This window comes from Poecile atricapillus, chromosome 7 (genome assembly GCF_030490865.1).
Source record: "Poecile atricapillus isolate bPoeAtr1 chromosome 7, bPoeAtr1.hap1, whole genome shotgun sequence".
Classification (NCBI taxonomy): domain Eukaryota; kingdom Metazoa; phylum Chordata; class Aves; order Passeriformes; family Paridae; genus Poecile; species Poecile atricapillus.
Window position 1 is genome coordinate 8,425,045 of NC_081255.1, and position 18,972 is coordinate 8,444,016.

The 18,972-nt window shown below is 44.3% G+C and overlaps 3 protein-coding genes across 3 annotated transcripts in view; 1 reads left to right on the forward strand and 2 right to left on the reverse strand.

Moving 5' to 3' along the window:
• The window catches only part of KLHL20 (kelch like family member 20), a 450,003-nt gene that overhangs the window by 87,738 nt on the left and 343,293 nt on the right, over nucleotides 1-18,972 (reverse strand). The window lies entirely within an intron of this gene.
• On the reverse strand, nucleotides 394-3,282 carry LRRC52 (leucine rich repeat containing 52). Its single transcript, XM_058842829.1, has 2 exons — nucleotides 2,664-3,282; nucleotides 394-650 (listed from the first exon to the last, which is right to left on the reverse strand). The coding sequence occupies exons 1-2, from the start codon at nucleotides 3,280-3,282 to the stop codon at nucleotides 394-396; spliced, it is 876 nt and encodes a 291-aa protein (XP_058698812.1).
• On the forward strand, nucleotides 4,523-15,468 carry NUF2 (NUF2 component of NDC80 kinetochore complex). The gene is made up of 13 exons (XM_058842334.1): nucleotides 4,523-4,651; nucleotides 5,541-5,615; nucleotides 6,517-6,593; nucleotides 6,749-6,810; nucleotides 7,672-7,769; nucleotides 8,188-8,261; nucleotides 9,149-9,245; nucleotides 10,166-10,228; nucleotides 10,888-11,025; nucleotides 11,959-12,099; nucleotides 12,848-13,023; nucleotides 14,410-14,545; nucleotides 14,792-15,468. Exons 1-13 carry the CDS (start codon nucleotides 4,529-4,531, stop codon nucleotides 14,939-14,941), a joined length of 1,410 nt encoding a protein of 469 aa, XP_058698317.1. The 5' UTR covers nucleotides 4,523-4,528; the 3' UTR covers nucleotides 14,942-15,468.

Below are 18,972 nucleotides of genomic sequence, written 5' to 3' on the forward strand. Positions count from 1 at the left end.
TGTAGGCTGATCCCAGTAAGCCCTGCTGGATTTTTTGGCCTCCTTGGCTACAGCACAGTGCCAGGACCTTTCCCATACTTCAGTACCTTTTCAAGCCAGTCCTTATGTCCCTGCTGTTCTGTGGCCTCAAGGTAGGGTGGAAGTGGAAATGCTTGGCATTGTGCACACCTCTCACACTTCCCCAAAATGAATATTTTGCCAATATCCTGAGTCCCAGTGGCAGAAGAGTGAGTATAGAACATCAAGTGAAATTGGAGCACAGATACTTCATTCTCTTGCAGTTTTATTTCACAAAAAAAACCCCAACAAACAATCTAGGGTGGGACAACATGGGAAATCAGGCAGGAAGGGCCTGCCTTTGGTTCCCACAATGGGAGTTCAGAAGGGCTGATCCTAAGTGGCTAAGTCTTCCTCCTCATCCTCCTCTTCCTCTCCCTTTGAGGCATGGGCCTCGTAGATGACAGCACAGATGCCGGCCAGCCAGGCTGCCATGGTGCCAGCAAGGAATATGCAGAAGCCAACGAGGCACAGAAAGACATAATCCTGCTTGTACAGCTGGGTCAGGCAGCTGAAGTGGAGCTGTGCCTCTGCTGCTGGCATCCTCAGGGCATGCAGGCCTGCTGGGGTGTAGCAGGTGATGTTGTCAGCATCTGCAGAGAGATGAGCAGAAGCAGGACTCTCTAGTCTGTATCATAATTTAATGAATAGGAGTCCTGGTAGAAAAATTATAAGGGTGCTTGCTAAAAGCCTGAGAAATAGCTGCAGACTTCACTTCTCCCCTCTCCACTCACCCCAACAATGTCTTGGGTAAAATCTGACAACCAAACTCATGCCAAACCTGTGCTAAACCCTTGCCAAACCACAATTCTCAGGTTGCCAGAATATTTTTTGCAGTGTTGGCTCCATAGGATAATATTGCCCACTGGATTATGCCACTGTGGCAAACTGCTGTCCCTGCCCTGCTCATCTCTGCTGATGGAGCACTTTCATCTTCATATAAGTGCACCTGTGTTTGTTGTTTTTTTTAAAAACCTCAAACACCTTCTGAAGTGATACAGCCTAAATGATGCTGGAGTAATGAGGCTGCTGTGCGTTTGACAACGAGCGTGGTTTGCAGTCAGGTACAGCCTTACCTGCTCTGTGAGGGAGGCAGAGGCAGCTCATCAATGATTCAGTTCCACTGAAATAACAACCATACCCTGTCATATTGCAATATCTGCAGTGATAAAACAGATGCTGCCTGCTCCCTTTCAAGTTAGTGAAGGATTAATGTGGTGCAGGGTGTGCCCTCAGCCTTCTCCTTCCTCTGCAGGTTTTGAACCCTGCAGACACGGTCGCTGTGGTGGGCATGGGCTGGTGGTCACTGCTTGATGGACAAGGATGGAAGAGCCTGAGGGAAGGGAGCCACAGGCTGGGCACTGCTGGATGCATGGGATGGAGTGGAAGTGGTGGAGGGGAACAAGGCATGAGGGGTTTTATTGCATTACACTGCATTGTATATGATTGGGTGATGTTGCTCATGCTGATCTCGGTCCTGGTCCTCAGTAAAACTGGAGAGCTTTTGTCTCTCTCTTACCCAAATCCATCCAGACTTGGGCAGCTTTGTGTCAGCCCCTGGGCTGAGCTCAGAACTCTGGTGCACAGACATTTCTGAAGGTCAGGAGCCTTTCTAAAGGCCAGGCTGGGGTCTGCTTGCAGCAAATTCCAGGGCTTTGTCCCAGTATCCCTCTGGCCTCAGTTTAAGGCTGCCTTTCCTACTCCTCCCCTCCCCAGCAGCCTGCAATGAGCTTTATTCTCCTGTTGCAGGGTTCAGTGGGTTATCTCCAATCTCTCTGCTGAGAGCTGTACTTTATTCCACTCTTCCATAACAGCCTGTATGTGGAAAAAAAAACCTTTATTGTCTATAAGGAGCTTACTACATCTAATAAAGACACTGAGATGTCTTTAATTCAGTTCTGTCCTAACACCAGCTTCCAATTGCCCTTCCCATTTTTCCCCTTGGGCTCTTTTGTGGCCCTTTCTTATTCAGTAGACAGACTTTCTCAAACAATTTCTCTCTTGCAGCTCTCTCACCATTGTGCCCTACATTACAGAAACCAAAGCTTTCCTTGTTCACGTGTGCTGTGCTGTGTCTCTTTTCGGTTTGGAAAAATTAAATCCATGTGCTGCAGCTGCAAAACAAAACACCACCCTTGGGAGCAGCGTTTTTATGGGAAAGGGAGCTGGTGATTACCCTGCCTCGGCCTCTCCAAGGCCCAGTTAGAGAATCTCTCAACATGATGAGCAGCAGCTGATTTTGGGGTGGAGACAAGACAGGAAATTCAGAGCAATTTTCCCAGTGCATATCTCCCTGGAGCTGGGCTGGGCTCCTCTGTGCTGTGCAGGCACAGAGACACCTGAGGCTGGATCCAGGTGTTTTAGGGAAGCAGCAGCATCCCAGCTACAGACTACACCTCCCTGGCTGCCCTGGGGATGTGAACAAGTGTGACTCTTCATGTGTGGAGTGTGTGTAACCCAGCTGCTCCCATCCCCAGTTTGTGTGACAGCAGAAAATGTCACCCACAGTCGGCATGCAGTGGCACAACCCCATGGACTGAACTTTTGGGAAAGAGAACAGAGGGCTCTCTCTGTTCCATGCAGATCCGTGCTCACACAGCCCTCACCTGGAAAATGCACATCGCTCTCCATCATCCAGGTGATGAAGTCCAAAAAGGAACAGTTGCAGTGCCACAGGTTGTCACTGAGCCCCAGAAGCCTCAGGCTGGGCAAGCCCCGGACAGTGCTGGTGTCCAGGAAGGTTAAGCCTGTCCGGCTCAGATCCAGGTGCCTTAGCCAGGTGTTGTTGGCAAAAGCATCCTTCTCGATGGCCACAAGGTTGGGATTGTCCGAGATCTTCAGCACCACCAGGCTGAGGAGGTGGGAGAAGGTGCTGAAGGTGACCTGTGTGAGGTTGTTGAAGCTGAGGTCTAGATAGACAAGCTTGGCCACGCCAATGAAAGTGAAATCCAGGTCATCCCCCAGGAGGTTCTTTCTGCAGTCCAGATAGACCAAATCAGCCAGGAAGCTCAATTCCACTGCTGGCAGGTATGAGACGTTGTTTGCTGCCAGAATCAGCTGCCTGGTGTCCAGAGGGATATCCACAGGGAACTCCTGCAACTGCTGCCCAGTGCAGTTCACCTCCAGATACTGACAGCTACACCTGCTCGGGCAGCTGATCCCCTCTGATGCCATCCCCAAAAGAAACATGAAGCTCAGGGGCCATGGTCTACCTGAAGGAGACATGGTTTGAGACCTTAGCGCTTTGTGGACCACAAGGAGCCCTATGGAAGCTGCACTGCCCTCCCAGCCATGCCGAGGAGGTGTCCGGCTGCAAGGCTGTCGGGAAACACTTTGTGTCCGTGGCTCACCTGAGCCCTTGGCAGAGTTCCCAGCTGGAAATCGAGCCTGGCTTTTACATCGGCAAGTGCAGAACAGTGGCTGGAGCATCTCTGTCTCACACTCGGTGCCAGGTGACACCTCCATGATGTCAGTGGCTTGCAGAAGCTGCCTGTGGATGCTGCTGTGACCTTGCTGACCTGCTTCCAGCTGAGTGGAGGTGTGGGAAGCTGTGCGTGGCACGGGAGCATCGGAACTTTGTGGGGAGAGTGGGAACAGCCCAAATTTTGTTAGAAATGGTGTCATGCTGCAAGAGGTGGTACTGGTTAGGCAAGAGTTCTGTGCAATGCTGGGCTGGTGTTGTCTCCTTTCAGGAGCCAGGAGGTTTTTATCCCATCTGGAGTAGTGTGTCCAGCTCTGGGGATCTCGTCACAAGATGTGGAGATGTTGGAGTGGGTCCAGAAAAGACCACAAAGATGCTCAGAGGGCTGGAACAACTCTGGTGTGGGGACAGGCTGAGCTGTGGCTGTACAGCCTGGAGATTCTGGGGAGAACTCACCTAAAGGGTTTTTGGAAGAGTGACTCATTACAGGGGCAGGTAATGAAACAACAAGGGGGAATAGCTTTAAACTGACAGAGGACAGGTTTAGAGTGGATGCTAGAGAGAAATTCTCTCCTGCGAAAGTGATGAGGCACAGGTTGCCCAGAGAAGCTGAGGTTGCCTCATCCCTGGAAGTGCTCAAGGCCAGGGTGAACAGGGCTTGGAGCAACCTGGGATAGTGGAAGCTGTCCCTGCCCATGCCAGGAGGAAAACTCGGTGAGCTTTAAAGCTCCTTCCAGGGATTTTATGACTCCTCCAGAGGCCGTGACAGCCGCGCCTGACGGAACCGAAGGGACGCGGCCGCCACACCCCGGCCCTCCCCTCACGGCCAACGGCCGCGGAGGGGCGGGGCCTGACAAACCACGCCCCCTCGCCACAGCGCGGCCGCGGATAGGCCAGGAGAGGGCGGGAACGCGCCGATCCCCGCCCCCCAATGACGACACGGTCTCTGATAGGTCAGAGAGGCGGAGGGGGCGGGGCGTGGCCGATTCAAGCAACGGGCGCGCACCGCTGCTGCCATTGCGTCCCCGCCGCGTCTCCGCCGCCGCCGCCATGGAGACCATGACCTTCCCCCGCTACAGCCCCGACGACATCATCAGCTACCTCCGCTCGCACGTCCTGGAGGGAGCCGAGGCCCGCAACCTGGTCAAGAGCGACGTGTTTGGCAACCCCAAGGTGCGTGAGGGGAGGCGCGGGGCGGCTCCGTGTCCCGCTGGCTCCCGTGTGGGACGGACGCGCCGGCCCGGCCCGAGTGACCGCGGGGTTGGGTGGAACGGGCTTGGCTTGGGCTCGGAGGGGTCTCGGGGCTCGCCAGGAAGCGCGGGGGTGTCACCAGCAGCACTCGGCCTGTCTTTCCCAGTTCTGTGGGAGCTGGGTGAAAATAGCCACGGTGTCTACTTCCAACATTTTGCCTGATCCATTTAGTGCTTTTAGACCAAGCCCTAGCTTTAAACCCCTCGCTGCTGAACCCCCTTTCATCACTGACTATTCAGTGTTAATGAGTGTTCTCGGCGGAAGAAAAGTGGCTTTAAAGTGGAATTGATGGCTCCGAGTGATTCCAGTGCTGTTATTGCTTGTGTTTGAGCCTGCGGTAGGAGGGGTCTGGCCCTGCTTGTTTAGATGATTTTTAAGAAGCAGAATTGATCATGGGTTAGTGCTATAAATGAAAAACTGTTTAGCTTGTATGTGATTTTTTTTTCCTCTTCATTTTAATAATCTAATAAAGAGCACTCGTTGCTACAAGATTATAATTTCTGTGACTTTTTTTAGGCTTTCGGTGTTACTTGGTTTGGAAACTACTCAGCAAGCAGCTGTGTAATGAAAACCAATGCCTGGTATATGCAGTCAGGGCTGTAATCGCCCAAGCTGACTGCTGCCCCTTAAAACTGAATTATCAGTGAGTAATGCTTGAACTGCAAAATGTTGGAAAGTGAAACTTGGTTGTCGTGGTGGCTCAGTGAAATCAGCCTTCATGTGTTAAAAGCTGAATGCTTCCATGGCCTGGCCTGGGAGCCCTCAGTAATTAAACATACGGGATACTGATTCATGTCCTCTCTTCCTGCAGCTTGAAGTTTTACACCTGATTTACCTGAGAATCCTGCAGAAAGTGTGTGGAATCCGACTGGTGCACGCCTACATGGTAGGGCTGCTTGTGGCAGGGGTGATGGGATGTGAGAGGAAAAGAATATTGGACTTACCTGTTCTTTGGGATGCTAAAAATGTGCCAGAAATGTCTGTAAGGTCCAGGAGGGATTGGACAAGCTTTTAGAGCGACACCATGCCTTGAAAATCCATACTGGGCTCCTGCCTTTGGCCATGGCTGGAGGAGGTTGAACTGATCTGGAAGGAATGTAAATGTTGCTTTTGATATTTGACCATCTCCACTTCTCCATTAACTGAGAAGAAAGCGAGGAGAGTCTGATAATTGACTACCATGAATTTATCTGCTGTCTCTGTTAGGCAAGAACTGATCTTTGAAAGTGGGAGTAAATGGTTTTGTCTCATGGCATTTCTGGATAAACTGAAAGTGTTTATTTAAAGTGTTATGTGCACAAGGTAACTCTGTTCTTCCCCAGGCAGTGATATCAGCTGCCATGTTGTGCTGTGAGGTTTAAAGAGAAACCAGAGAAAGGGGACAATGTACCACTTCAGTCTCCTCCTGACTTCTTCATGAAGCAGTTGACTGTGTCAATTTTGGGGTGTTTAAAAAAAGGAGCTTCTTGCTGGTAGCTGTATAATGCAGAGACTATTGTGCTGCACAAGTTATGAACAAATTAAAACTGAGTTTAGATTGAGTTCCAGAGTTTGTGATGTTGCTGCTTTAGTTATTTTTATGTCTTTTCCAGCCACAGTTGACCCTTAAAATATGTGCTGATTAACTTGATGACATTTTTCAGCCTTTAGTAAGCATTCCCCGTGGATGGGAATATCATCCTCAGTGTTTATAATCTATTGGAATTATTTTATGCTGTGGAAAATACTGCATAATTTTTGTTTGGAGTGTTCTCTACTTATGCACCAACTCTCTTTTGACCCTTTAGATGCCACTCAGCGTTGAGATAATGTACCCACAGATCCATGAAGGCTTTCTACCTGTCTGTAATTTGTATATTCACATGTAAGTAGAAGATTCTTGTCTTGTGCTTTGCTGGGCAAATGCTCTGGGATGAGAGGACAAGATCTGTTTTGTAGCAGATGGATACAGGACAAGAACTGAGTCATGGTCACAAAACCTGAGCCATGGTCACTGCAGCTGTTTTGTTTTCCTTGCAGGGAGCACTTGCTGCCGATGTGCAGGATTAGTGACTTCCAATTCGCTGATGTTTTAAACCCAAGTAAGCAAGTAATCCTTGTGTTTCCTGGGGCGCTGGGTGTTGCTTGATATTCCAGGTGCTGTTTCTCCCTGTGCAGAGCCAGATGGGCATCTAGTGTGGAGCAGCATCCTTGACTTCCTGCTGCTCTTCTGACCCTTAAGCTGATTCTAGTGAGCAGTTCTTATTCCTTATGTGGGCTGGTGCAGGTCAGGACTGAGGCCGGTTCTGAATGCTATGAATCTGTTCAGCTGCAGGACTGGAGATGGGTTGTGACATAACAGTGTAATAATAGATGAAATGGTGATGAAAATTACCCTGACAGCTCTGGAATGCTTTAGGATTTCTTATGCTGATGCCTGTCCTCCATTTCTGTACCCAATTGTGGTGATTCTGCCACAACACAGACAACTTGGAAAAGGCTGCTGCAAAGAAATCTTTCACTTCTGGATTTATCTTGTCTAAGACATTCAAAGCTTTTGTAATCATCTTTCAGCAAGTTTGCTTGGAATAAAGCCAAAAAGTCCCTTCAGTTCAAATTGCTGCCTTCAGTTTGGTTGATGGCTATATAGAGGTTCTCTCTTCAGAGCTGTAGTTCAAGATTGACACTCTTTCTCCCTGGCATATGTTGTAATGGGAGGCTGTGTGTTAACAGCCTTTTTTCCCAGGTGCCATTATTCATTTGTTAAATTACACAGAGTTTGTAACCAGCTTGGTGCTAGTTTTAGTGTTGTCTGAAACCTTTGCAAGCTGAGTGGGGGAAGAACTAATTTGGATTGTGTTTTGTAATTTCTGTCTCCTCTGAATTACACTTTTACACTTTTTTGAAGCAATTGCAATGCTTTTGGAAACCAGCTCAGTGAGCTCTTGCAATTCCTGTTTCAGAGACAAAGAGGACTGTTCGCTTCCTGAGTGGCATCCTCAACTTTGTGAACTTCAGCGAATTCCGGCACGAGGCCTACTTGGAGCTACAACTGAGCTATGTAAGACTGGCTGCTGTTTTATTCCAGATACCTACAAAAGTGTAATTGATACTAACCTAGAGCTGGGAGCATGAAGGTTGTGGTTTAACTTCGGGTTTATATAACAGGTTAAATGTAGCCAAGGATGTTATATGTAGCCAAGGAATATTAAATGTAGCAAATGTAGCCAAGTATTTCAGGATATTATAAAAAGGTTTTTGGTGGGTTTTTTTTTCCCTTTAGCCTGGTAAGTGAAGGATTGACACCTTGGGTGTCTTTTTGGGAGAAAAACTGGATGCAACACTTGTAGGTGGCTTCTGTTTTGAATATCTCAGTAGCTTAGAGGTGGTGCATTTCGTGTGAAACAACATTGAGCAAGGCTCTAATAGAAACCTAGAGAAAAACCACACTTCTCTGAAATTAAATATTTAACTTGCAGAAATCAGATATGGAGAAAAGCCAACACCTGGAGGCTGCGAATCAGGAGGCAGTGCTGAAGCTGGAGAAACTGAAGTGAGTGTGAGGAGAAAGCACTGTGAGATGCACTGCTTGCCTTTCCTGTTCAGGCTGGATCAGTGTGCCAGCTGTGTGAGGCTCAACAAGTCTGAGTGCACAGCCCCATTCTTGGGTCATAATGACTTGGTTCAATAGCTGGGGGTGGTTATTCTCTGCTGGCAGAGAAAAAAAACCAACTTTTACAGTGTATGGTTGTGTGGTGTGAATCCTGTATTTGTATGTGGAGAACTAGGTTGAAACTTTTTGCTCCTAGTGATGTGTCTTTATCCCTTCAACAGCTGGAGGAAGCCCATCTTTAACTTAATAGATGAGTAAAGTTGTCTTCCTTAGTTATTTGACATGTTTGCCACAATCTCTGTTTCAGGCCATTTAGCCCTACTGCCTGTGTCTTTGCACCATTAAGTTTTGTTTTTGATGGTGGATAATAGGATGAAGAAATGGCTGGTTTCCAAGAGAGCTTTCAAAACAAAGTGGTTTTTTCTCTGGCAGCTGCTCTTGGTGTGTGCTGCATAGGGGGCTCTCTAGCTTGGATAAGTCTACTTTAATATAAGTTATTTGTATGACAGGTAATATGCAAATTTTGTAAATGAAAGTCACCACCAAAATTGGTAGGAGTGTTGTACTTTCATGCTTTGCTTAACGTGATCTTTAAACTTAGTGCTCGATGTTTATGCCACTTTTGGCCAAAATAGCTCTTTAGATTATGCTTCAACTGCAAAATCTTACAAGCAAAGAAAAATAAGATATATTAATTTGAGACTGTCTCGCTCAGATTACTAAAGTTACTGGCTGTAAACTCTGGAGACAGTGATTGTTTTATCTACTGTACTCTGACTGGACTATAATGATGCTGAAGCTGCCCAATATCTTTATTTTTCCTTCAGCACAGTCCCATTTGAACATGAGGCAGAGATCAAGAAGCTCACAGAGAGCATTCGAGAGCTGGAGCAGCTGCTAAGGCAGGACTATCACCGGAAACAAGTAAGATCTTGTTCTCTATTTCTCTGAAAAGCTGCTGTGGGTTCCTCACTTCTCTTGATTTTATTCCCTTCCCTCTAACTCAGTGGATGAAAGGGACTTTTCTGATTTAAAACAATGGCCATTTTAGCAAAATGCTGTTGGATCTCTGTTTGCTTCACTGTAAGGCATGTGAAATGTGCTTTAAATCAGACTTGAATACAAAAGTATAGTTGACTTTTTTTGACATGTATTTCTGCAATGACTTGAGATATGCACATCACGCTTCCAAACAGGATCACAGGGATGTTCCTCTTTGTTTTCCATTTGAATTCAAAGAATTGGAACTGGAGGAGAGCCATGGCAAGAAATGAGGCCTAAGAAGGATCACCCAAGGGAATGCCTGGCAAAAAGAGTAGGGTTAATTACAGGGGTAACTTCTCAGCAGTGGAAACTTTCCTCTCAGGTCTCATAACCTTTTTAGCTCCTTTGGGAGAAAGCAAATAGTAATCTATGGTCAGGACTTTTTTGTTTTGGCAGGTCATGTCTCTTATTAGCATTATTAACCTTGTGTTTGACTATTAGTTGGGACCTTATATTAAATTATATTTTTCCCTGAAGAACAGGGCCTCTGGCAAAGAAAATTGTGGGGGTATAATAACTGCCAGAGCCAATGAGAATAGGGATGACCAATTTCTTATCCCTGTTCCTAGTTACCCCCTGCTGGCTGCATCCCTAGTGCTGCCAGTGGCTTTGGTGACAATATTCTTCTTTCCTGTCTTTGAAATCTTATGGACTGAAGTTTTGTCTGCTAGTTACGGCATTCCAAAGGACCCATAAATGGGATTTCTCTTGTGGACAGGTGTATGATGGAAGGATAAGGCAGTTAGCAGCTGTAGAGATGCTTGTTGCAAGCTTGGTGCCTTTTTTTTTTTTTTTTCCAGACAGCTTTGCAAGAAGTGACTTCTCAAAAGAAGACTGATATTGCAGAGGGAACCCAAAAACTGGTGAGTACACCTCTGTGTGAGGGCTGGCTGCAGGTTCCATCTCAGATCAACTGGGAGATCATCTCTCTAGGATCAGATTATTTGGAATTATGTCACTAGAAATCTGGACCTCTGACGTGCTATGGGTTTACCTGCCATGCACAGAGTGGGCTAATGAGGTAAAACAGGAGGTTGTGAGAGGCAGCACAGGAAACTTGTTGCTCTTCTCTCAGGATGACAGAGCTGGCTCTGGAATGCTGCAGTGACTGCCTCAGTATCCCTAGGGGAGGAATTCTGAGAGAGCTGCTGGCAATACATCAGGCTGGATGGGGCTTGGAGCAAACAAGTTGGTCTAGTGGGAGCTGTGTCTGGTTGGAAGGAGGTGATCTTTGAGGTCCTTTCCAGCCCAAACCATTCTAGGATTAGCTGGCAGGCTCTTTGTGGAAAATACCAGTTAACTGCTGTTCTTGTGCACCCCTGTGAACAAATCTGGGAAGCAAAATGGGCTGTTAATTGCTTTGATTTGGGATGTTAATGCTGTTTATTTTTAGAACTTCCTAATGAGGAATGACTACACACCAAAGAACCTGTCTAGTCTTAAGATCACGGCAAACTTTGCTACACAATTCCTCTTTGTTCACCTAATCACTAATATTGAAAATGTTTATCTCATTAACCAGAATGAGTGTAAAGTGTCTATATCTACTTTGAAAGAAGAACAGGAACAGCTGAAATCCAAAATTCTGAGGAATCCAGAAGAACAAAAAACTGACAATGAGCTGATGAAAGAAACTATTAAGAAATTGAAGAGATCTCAGGTGATGTTTTCCTCTGTCCACATGTGGAGGTATTCTGTTAGAAAAAGCATGTTTTATTGTACTGGCATCACCTAGAACTGCTTCTTGGATGATGGTAAAACACCAGCAGGACAGTGGTTAGTCTGAAATGAAATCACAGCTTCAGAGAAAATGGAAGGTTTGTGGTAGAGGAGGTGATTTATTTTTCATGGGTTTTTCTTTCCTTTTGAAAAGCAAGATTGCAGTCACTTGTAAAACCAGGTGTTGGACTCTTTTGTCTATACCTGTTTGGCTGTTTGCCCTCCAGAGGAGACAATATTTTGTCAGCTCCCAAATATCCTTGGATTTAGAACATGTGCTTCATAGTGCTTCTGTTGTCATTCACTGTTTCTGGACTTGATGGCTGTCTTCACTAACATGCTGAACACTGAGTTCCCTCCTAGCTTTTTGGTATTTTTTGGTTTGTTTCTTGGTTTTTCTTAAATTATAATATCCACTCATTTTTGTGGTTTGTGATTGCTCACACAGCAGCAAAGTTTGCACTTTGACTCTGAAGGTATTTTTGTTCCAAAGGTGTAAACTTGACTGCTGTAATTTCAGGTACAAAGCTTTACTGAACTTTTGTTTTATCAGTGTAGAATTTTTTCACTGTATGTTGCTTTTTTGTTGTTGCTGTTTTTTTGTTGTTTTTTTTTTCCTGAAAGCTCTTGGAAAAAAGCTGATTACTGATTAATTCAGTGTAAAACACTTGTGTGTCACCTTTATTTCTGTGCTTCCAAATAAATGCCTGTTTTTAATTATTTTTTTTACGAAGTGAAGAGCTCATTTCACTAACCCTTATATTTCTTCTAGTGTCTTTAAACAATGAGGGAGGGTTCAAAGTTCAATATGCTTTAATTCTATATAAAAGAACTCTAAAGATGTTTATTGATAGTCTTTTTCCTGTCTTTAAAGAAAGCAGTTACTGAGAAATATGAAGGTTATAGAGATATAGTTGAGGCTCTGCCATCATGGAAAGTGGAACTGCAGTTATACCAAAACAAGATGGAAATACAGGAAGCAAATGTGGAGAGACTTGCCAGTATATTATCAGAGGTTTGTATTTCCAAATGATATCCTGTTAAGGAGAATTTGATGTCTAAGCAATGTTCTCCTCTTTCCTCTTTGCTGTAAGGAATGACACTTTGAAGTTTCCAAATTCTTTCTTAAAAATGTCAGTAAAACATTTGCTTCTGCTTTGCTGGGTGGCACTAGCTAATGTACTATGCACTAGCTATTGACCACTTTGAATAGTCAAAGCCTCTGTTGCCATAGAAACCTGACCTAAAATAGTTGGAACTGTCTTGGGGTTGTTGGTAGGAAATGATGGGAGAAGTGAAATTGAGTTTCTTCTGCCTTGAGAGTGGAAAAAGAACAAAAATTTGTTACTTCAGGAAGAATCACGTCTTAAGTGTCTTTAACTTTATTATTATTACTGAGCCAGACATTCTCTGATGAAATGTTTGTTATAATACTGCTATTTTCTACTAGGTTTTGGGAGAATGCAAGTTGTTAGGGATGTTTGGAGTCTTTTTGGGGATTTGTATAGCATGTGTTCAAATTACCCTTGGCAGAAGTCACAGTCACATCTGAAAGCCATCCTGAGGGCTGGGGTCTTGTCCTTTTGGATGTATGTATAATCAGATAAAGACCAGTGAACTGAGAGAAGGAGTTTGCAATCAGATCTTCAAAAAGAAGACAGCTAGCTGTAATCTCAGCACATTTACAGGGTATGCTGTCTTGATAATTTCCTGCCCCTTAAATTTATTTCTCTTTAATTAATTTCTGTATTTCTGTATTCTAGGCCAGAAATCTGGAGAATCAATTTGAGAGTGCTCAGATAGAGCTGAAAAAGGCCAATACAGATGAAATGTCCCTAAAGAGAGCAGTCACTGCAAAACATGAGAAGCTTGCTACAGCTGAGATACAGCGTAAAAAGATACATGAAGATATTGAGCAGCAGCAGTGCACTGTGGTCGAGTATGGAGGAGTTGATCTTTCTGCCTGATGCTGCTTTTTATGTCTTTGTTATGTGCTGCCAAAGTTCATGTCTGCTACAAACACACAGCTTAGCAGTGAGGGGAAAATGAGCAGTGTGGGACAGCTCTGTATGAAGACCAGTAATGCTGCAGGCAGGGAGTTGGGGTCTCAAATCAATAATTGCAATGTGACTTGACAGCAATTCTTTTATTGGAGCACTAATTTAATTTATAATGCTTATTCTTGATTCTTTTATCTTCTTAAAGAGAATGTCACATTGGGATAATTTTCCAACTTATCAGACTTCAACAAAGCCCCATTTGCCTTTCATGAATTTTTCATAATTTCCCTTGCCACTTTTGCTCATTATCAAAGATGTTCAAGACCCATGGGGAAATGGGGCTCGCATCTCAGAGGAGCATTATCCTGACATGATGCTTCTTAAACAAAAGGAAAAGTGTCATTTGATCAAAGCCTCTCAGCCCCTCTTCTTTCCTCCCATATGCTGAAGGCAGCACCAAACTGCAGCCCTGGAAGGTCCTGGCTCCACTGTGAGCTTAGTGCTGAACTGTTAGGGAGCAAATTGATTCTTAAAACAGTTTTCTTGTACACAGATAGATAGGAAAGGGGATATGGAATGTTATTGGCTGTGATGGAAGGGAGCTGCTTGCACATGGCTGAGAGAGTCAAGTAAGATTTAGTCATGCTTGAGGTTTGTGTGTTGGGCAGAATGGCACTTAGTGTATTGTAGCAGATAAAGGAGATTATTTGGGAGGAAAAAAGGTTGGACATTGGGAGGAATTTCTGGACAGAAAAGGTGATTACACCTTGGAATGGGCTGCCCAGGGTGGTGTGAAGTCACTGCCCCTGGAGGTGTTTAAGTGCCATGGTTAAAGTGACAAGGGCATGTTCATAGGTTGGACTTGATCTCAAAGGTCTTTTCCAGCTTAAATGATTCTGTGAACAGCAGCTTTTAATTTAGGAATGAAAACAATATAATCTAATGCTTCTTTTTGTCAAAAGTTGCTGCCAATTTCTGTTTTTCATGTGTCAGGTATTTCCCTTGAGTGATAAAATTAGATGCTTTGATAAGCAAGAGGGCAAGGGAGGTAACCTTGGTTGAAGAAAAGAGTTTTTGAATAAAACAATGTGTCCTGACTATTCCCTTGAGGTAGGAAGGTGCATATGGGCTCCTGCTGAGTTTCACTTCTTGTACCTAAGTTGTTTCAAAATCACATTAATTTCTGAGAAAGTAAATTCTGTATATCATTGCTCCTGGAAGCTGCTGGTTTTAGACTCATAAAATGCGAGCTTTGCTCACAGTGGGCTTCAGTTTAATCTGCAAAATGAGTCAGCTCAGTACTAACTTTTTTTTGTCACCTTTAGATTTTTTAACAAAGTCCAGGAGAAGAGGGGTGTTGTGTGTGACAAAGTTGTGGTCATTCGCAAGGAAATCAAACAGAAGAAGGACAAAATTGAGCAGCTGAAGGATGATGCTGAAGCAAAAGCAAAAAAAGCCAAGGTGAGGGATTTTTTTTACCCCCCTTGCAATCTTCTTAAATTCCTGTTGTAGTGTGGCCAGTACAATGATCCTCTAAACAGCATCCCCTGTGTTTTGTGAGTGCTGCTTCTTAAGCCATGGATAAGATACCCTTGCAATAATTTGAGTCCACCAGACCACTCACTTGACATTTGTGCTTGATAAAGATTCAACTTTGCTGATGGAGGTGTTTTTTTTTTTTTTCCCTTCTTTTTCTTCTCTTTCCAGGAAATACGGCTGATTTTAAAGGCTGTGTTGGACAAGTGTCACGAATCTCTCCTTAAGGCAGTAAAGACTTCTGCAGCCTCAAGAGCAGAAAAAATTAATGAAATAAGGGAAGGGCTGTTCAGCATTCAGTCTTCTGGAAGTAGTTCTTGAGCCTGTCTGCACTTGTGTTCCACTTCCATTATGTTTGTTGCTCATACCTGAACTCGAGAGCTTCTGCTTTGCATGGGAGGGATAATAATTCCAGGCAAATCCAGCTTCCTCAGAAACCATGTCAGAACACGTTCAGCTTTCCAGGCTGATCCTGGTGTCACGAGCTTGCTGATATGGAAAAGACTCAGTTTCTTGTTGTTTCAGTCAGCACCTGATTTTAGTGGTAATATTGCAAGTCTTGCTAACACCAAACTGCTCAGCATTTCAGACAGAACCCTGCATTTGCAGAAACTGTTCTGCAAACTTTCATCTGGGAACACCTGGTGCCTTGGTCTGCCTTGAATGTTCAAGATAAGTCAGTAACAAGTGGCCAACTGAACTCCAACACCATTATTCAGTTAAGATTAATTTCTAACAGAGCTGTAGCATCTAAATGCCAGATTACTCTCATCATAAATATTTGTAGCTGTAAACACTCAGAAGTATCATTTTAATATAATTTTAGTTAACAGTACACTCCCTCTCAATGCTTGAACTCCATGTGTCTGCTTTGTGGGGTATTGAATCTTCATCTGTGTTCACCAGTCTGTGTTAGGATGCTCTTAAAAACTATAGATGGATGTTTTGTACCTTAGCTTGTGATAGCCACACTGGTTTTTATTATTTCGAAAAAGAAAATGTTAATTTTTACACTAGTTGATATAAAGATATTTAACCCTTTTTCTCTTGGGTCTTTCCATTCCCCTAACTGATTTGGCATAATATTTCAGTTGAAAAAAAATTGTTTTGTACATTTGTAGGAATGTGTACTATGAGAGCAGTATTTTATGATGGAATGAGGAGGATGATTCAAGCAATCTTTAAAATTTTAATTCTTCATCTCTTACCAGCCAGAGGTGACAGCAAGTCAGTTAAGAGGAGCAGGTGCTTGTTCCTTCTAGAGCTCTTCTGGAGGCATCAGACCCATCTAAAGTTTTGCTTTAAGCTTTAAAATTGTTTGTTTTTTTAACACTGTAACAGACTTGTTTAGATTGGAAAAGCCCTCTAAGAGGTCCACCACTAAACTCTGTCCCCAAGTGCCACCACTACACTTCGAAATATTGCAGTAGCATCTCCTTCCTTATAAAAATTGGTTGGAGGCTGCACTCCACAGCCTGGATATTGCAGCAGCTCTGGGGAAGAGATTCCCAAAAATTTCCAGTAGGTACTCCAGGGGATTATTCCAATCAGCAGATCAAGATTTTTAGGCTAGAGAGATGATGCTTGTGTACCCCAGTGATGAGGAATTTGCAGGACAAAGAAAAAGCTGGAGTCTGGTTGCTGCTCTCAGAGATTTTGCCACACCAGCTGTTGGGTAAAATAAAAGGCTGCAATTAATGAAGAAAGAATAACTCTCATTTTCAGGTTTTTGTATTTCCAATAGGTTTTTGTGCTTTCACAGTTGCTTATTTCTGCCTAAAATATTTGTAAATAAAACATAAGCAAGGTATGATTTATCTAGAGATAATTGATTCCTAGGTGTGAATTGATTCCTACTGCTGCTAGTCAAAAACTTCTACCCACCTTGAACCATATGGCAAGGCAGGGGGGGGAGTTTAGTGTGGCCTGAAGAACAGGGAAAGAATTACTTTGCTGAGGAAATACAGCTCCCTTTCCCTCAAGAGGGCAGTGTAAGTCAAAATTTTCTTGTTTTTTTGGTTTGGGTTTTTTGTTTTGTTATTTTTTATTTTTTTTTTTCTAATCTTTCTGCCTTAGCTACTGTTTAACGGTGTAATTATTTTTTTTTTTTTTTTTTTTTGGCATGTACTTTAGTATTTTATATACAACATGTAACAAGTTTGCATCCTACTGCTTGGACTGGCCACACTTGTTTGAAACGTGTGGAGTTGCTAACAATAATCTGTAAACAAGTTTTTCAGTTCTGCAAGCAGAAAAAATAATAGTGGCTAAGGTGGGAAAGGGGTTGATTGTGACATTTTTCCCAGTATGAGGGATGAGAGGAAACCCCTTTATCACTCCTCTTTTGCCTTTACTCTAGAGCATGGCTGGAAAGATCTTCAGAGCTCTGTCTCAAAAGCCAAATATCCTTTATGTTTTGGGTGAGAGTGGCTGAGCCAGGTTTGTGTTTTCACCTGCTGAGGTGGTGGGAGATGAGCTGGGAGAGGAGCTGATGTGCTGGCCACTTGGTGGGGATGTTGGCACGGAGAGTGGCCCTGGATTCACGTTCTATTCCTGCCACAGCTCTGCTGAGGAAGCCAAAGGAAAACCTGCTGAATCTTCAGCTTCAGGACAACAGCTTTTCAGATTGACACTCAAATATTCTAGGACTAGCCAGGATCAGGTAAGCTACAAGTTAAAATTCATTGACAGATGTTTCCATCTAAGCATCTTGATGATGCCAAAGTAGGAGCTCCTCTGGAGGAAGGAGATGGAGCCTCCACTTGGGAGTTTATTCCCTGTTTTTTGTGAAGGGGAATTAGGAGGGAGCATGAAAGGCTTTAAATGTGTATAAATCATGAGGTTGTGAGGTGCAGAGTAAAGGAATCTTGCAGATGAATGCTCCTATGTGTTGAGGTCCCTTGTTTAGGGCACGTTTTGGAAAGGTTCTCTTGATGTTTCCATCAGGCTCATTAAAGGCAATCCTTATTACAATACAGTAAAATAAATGGCTGGAGATACCTGGGAATAAAACCAAAGAAAACTTGGAGCTGAACATCCAAATTCTTGTTGCCTGCAAAATTCCTTTTTCCAAAGCTAGTGAGGGAATGCTGTTTTTTGAGATGCTGTAAATGAGGAAGCTCTGGCAAGATAAAGTTGCTGTTGCAGGAGTTCCCCTGTGGTTTTTCACTGAAAAGTTTTATCACCATGAGGCTTTTGTGCCTTTTTCCCCCAAGAAGAAAAAAGAGCAAGGTGTTCAGGAGCTGAGTTTCTAATGGGTAGCACATTAAACAGTCCTTACTGCAAAGGGAGAGTCTGGAGGCTGGGACAGTGATATTGAGAAAAGCAATCACTGAAAAATGTACTTGCAAAGAGAAATGGGCATTAGAGGGGGAAAAAAAAAATCACTGGTTTTGCAAGTCCTTCCTCCAGCTCGGGAGGGACTGGGAGAGGCCAGTGTTTGTAGAAAATGAACAAACAAAAGGAGGGAAAACCCAGGTTATGTTGGGGTTTCCATAGCAACACAATACTTTTCCTGGAAAACTCGGATGATGAGATCTAATCTATCTGCTATTTAACTCTTGCATGCAAAGCCCTCTTTCTTGACTTACCTGTCTCCTCCACAGCACAGTCCCTACTGATGGGTGTGCTGTCACCACACCATGGTGATCTCCATGGGGAATGACATTCCTGAGACAAGGCTGCTCCTGTTCTGTTCCAGAGCACACAGAAAAGGAAGCGCATATGAAGCAAAGGCAGCTTTTGTGCCTAGGAAAGCCTTGCCAGGTGTGTTGCTCCTGGGCAGCCTCTGCCTGGGATCTGTGGAAGAGTTTCTGTGACTGTTTGGAGAGTTCATCAAAGCAGCCTGACTTAAATTTGTGCCTGACTTAAATTTGTGCCTGGTGTTCTGCCCGTTGAAAAACCCCAGCTGTGGGGAATGGGAATCCCTGGTGGCAGGGCAGGTTTCTTGTGGAGGAAGGTGGAAAGGTGGCAGCTTTTGCCTGACAAAAAGGACAATTGAGAGAGTGGGCAGCATCACAAATGTTCATGAGATGGCTACTGGTCTCAAATATGTAGAAAGAAGCGTCTGTTTTGGGGAGAGAAGTGAGGAGAGAGTGAGATCCTGTCCTGGTACAGCAGAGAGGAAATGCATCCTGTTCCCTGCCTTCTGAGCAGGCTTTGCAAGAGGGGCTGCCCTTGGAGGGGAGAAATGGGATGGAAGAGACAGAATTTTCTCAGTTTCTGGGGTTCTCTGTATGGTAAGTGGTTGCAAAGAGAAGGCAGGGATCCCAAAGGATGCTGATTTATTGGCACAGAATCAGGGAATGCTGTGGGTTGGATGGGACCTCAAAGCTTATCCTGTTCCAACCCCC

Excerpts from the sequence above, each read along its gene's own strand:
- LRRC52 (XM_058842829.1), bottom strand. The coding sequence starts at position 3,282 with ATGTCTCCTTCAGGTAGACCATGGCCCCTGAGCTTCATGTTTCTTTTG. Across the intron at positions 651-2,663 it reads GAGCGATGTGCATTTTCCAG|ATGCTGACAACATCACCTGC; the intron begins GTGAGGGCTGTG and ends ATCTCTCTGCAG.
- NUF2 (XM_058842334.1), top strand. The coding sequence starts at position 4,529 with ATGGAGACCATGACCTTCCCCCGCTACAGCCCCGACGACATCATCAGC. Across the intron at positions 4,652-5,540 it reads ACGTGTTTGGCAACCCCAAG|CTTGAAGTTTTACACCTGAT; the intron begins GTGCGTGAGGGG and ends CTCTTCCTGCAG. Across the intron at positions 12,100-12,847 it reads TTGCCAGTATATTATCAGAG|GCCAGAAATCTGGAGAATCA; the intron begins GTTTGTATTTCC and ends TCTGTATTCTAG.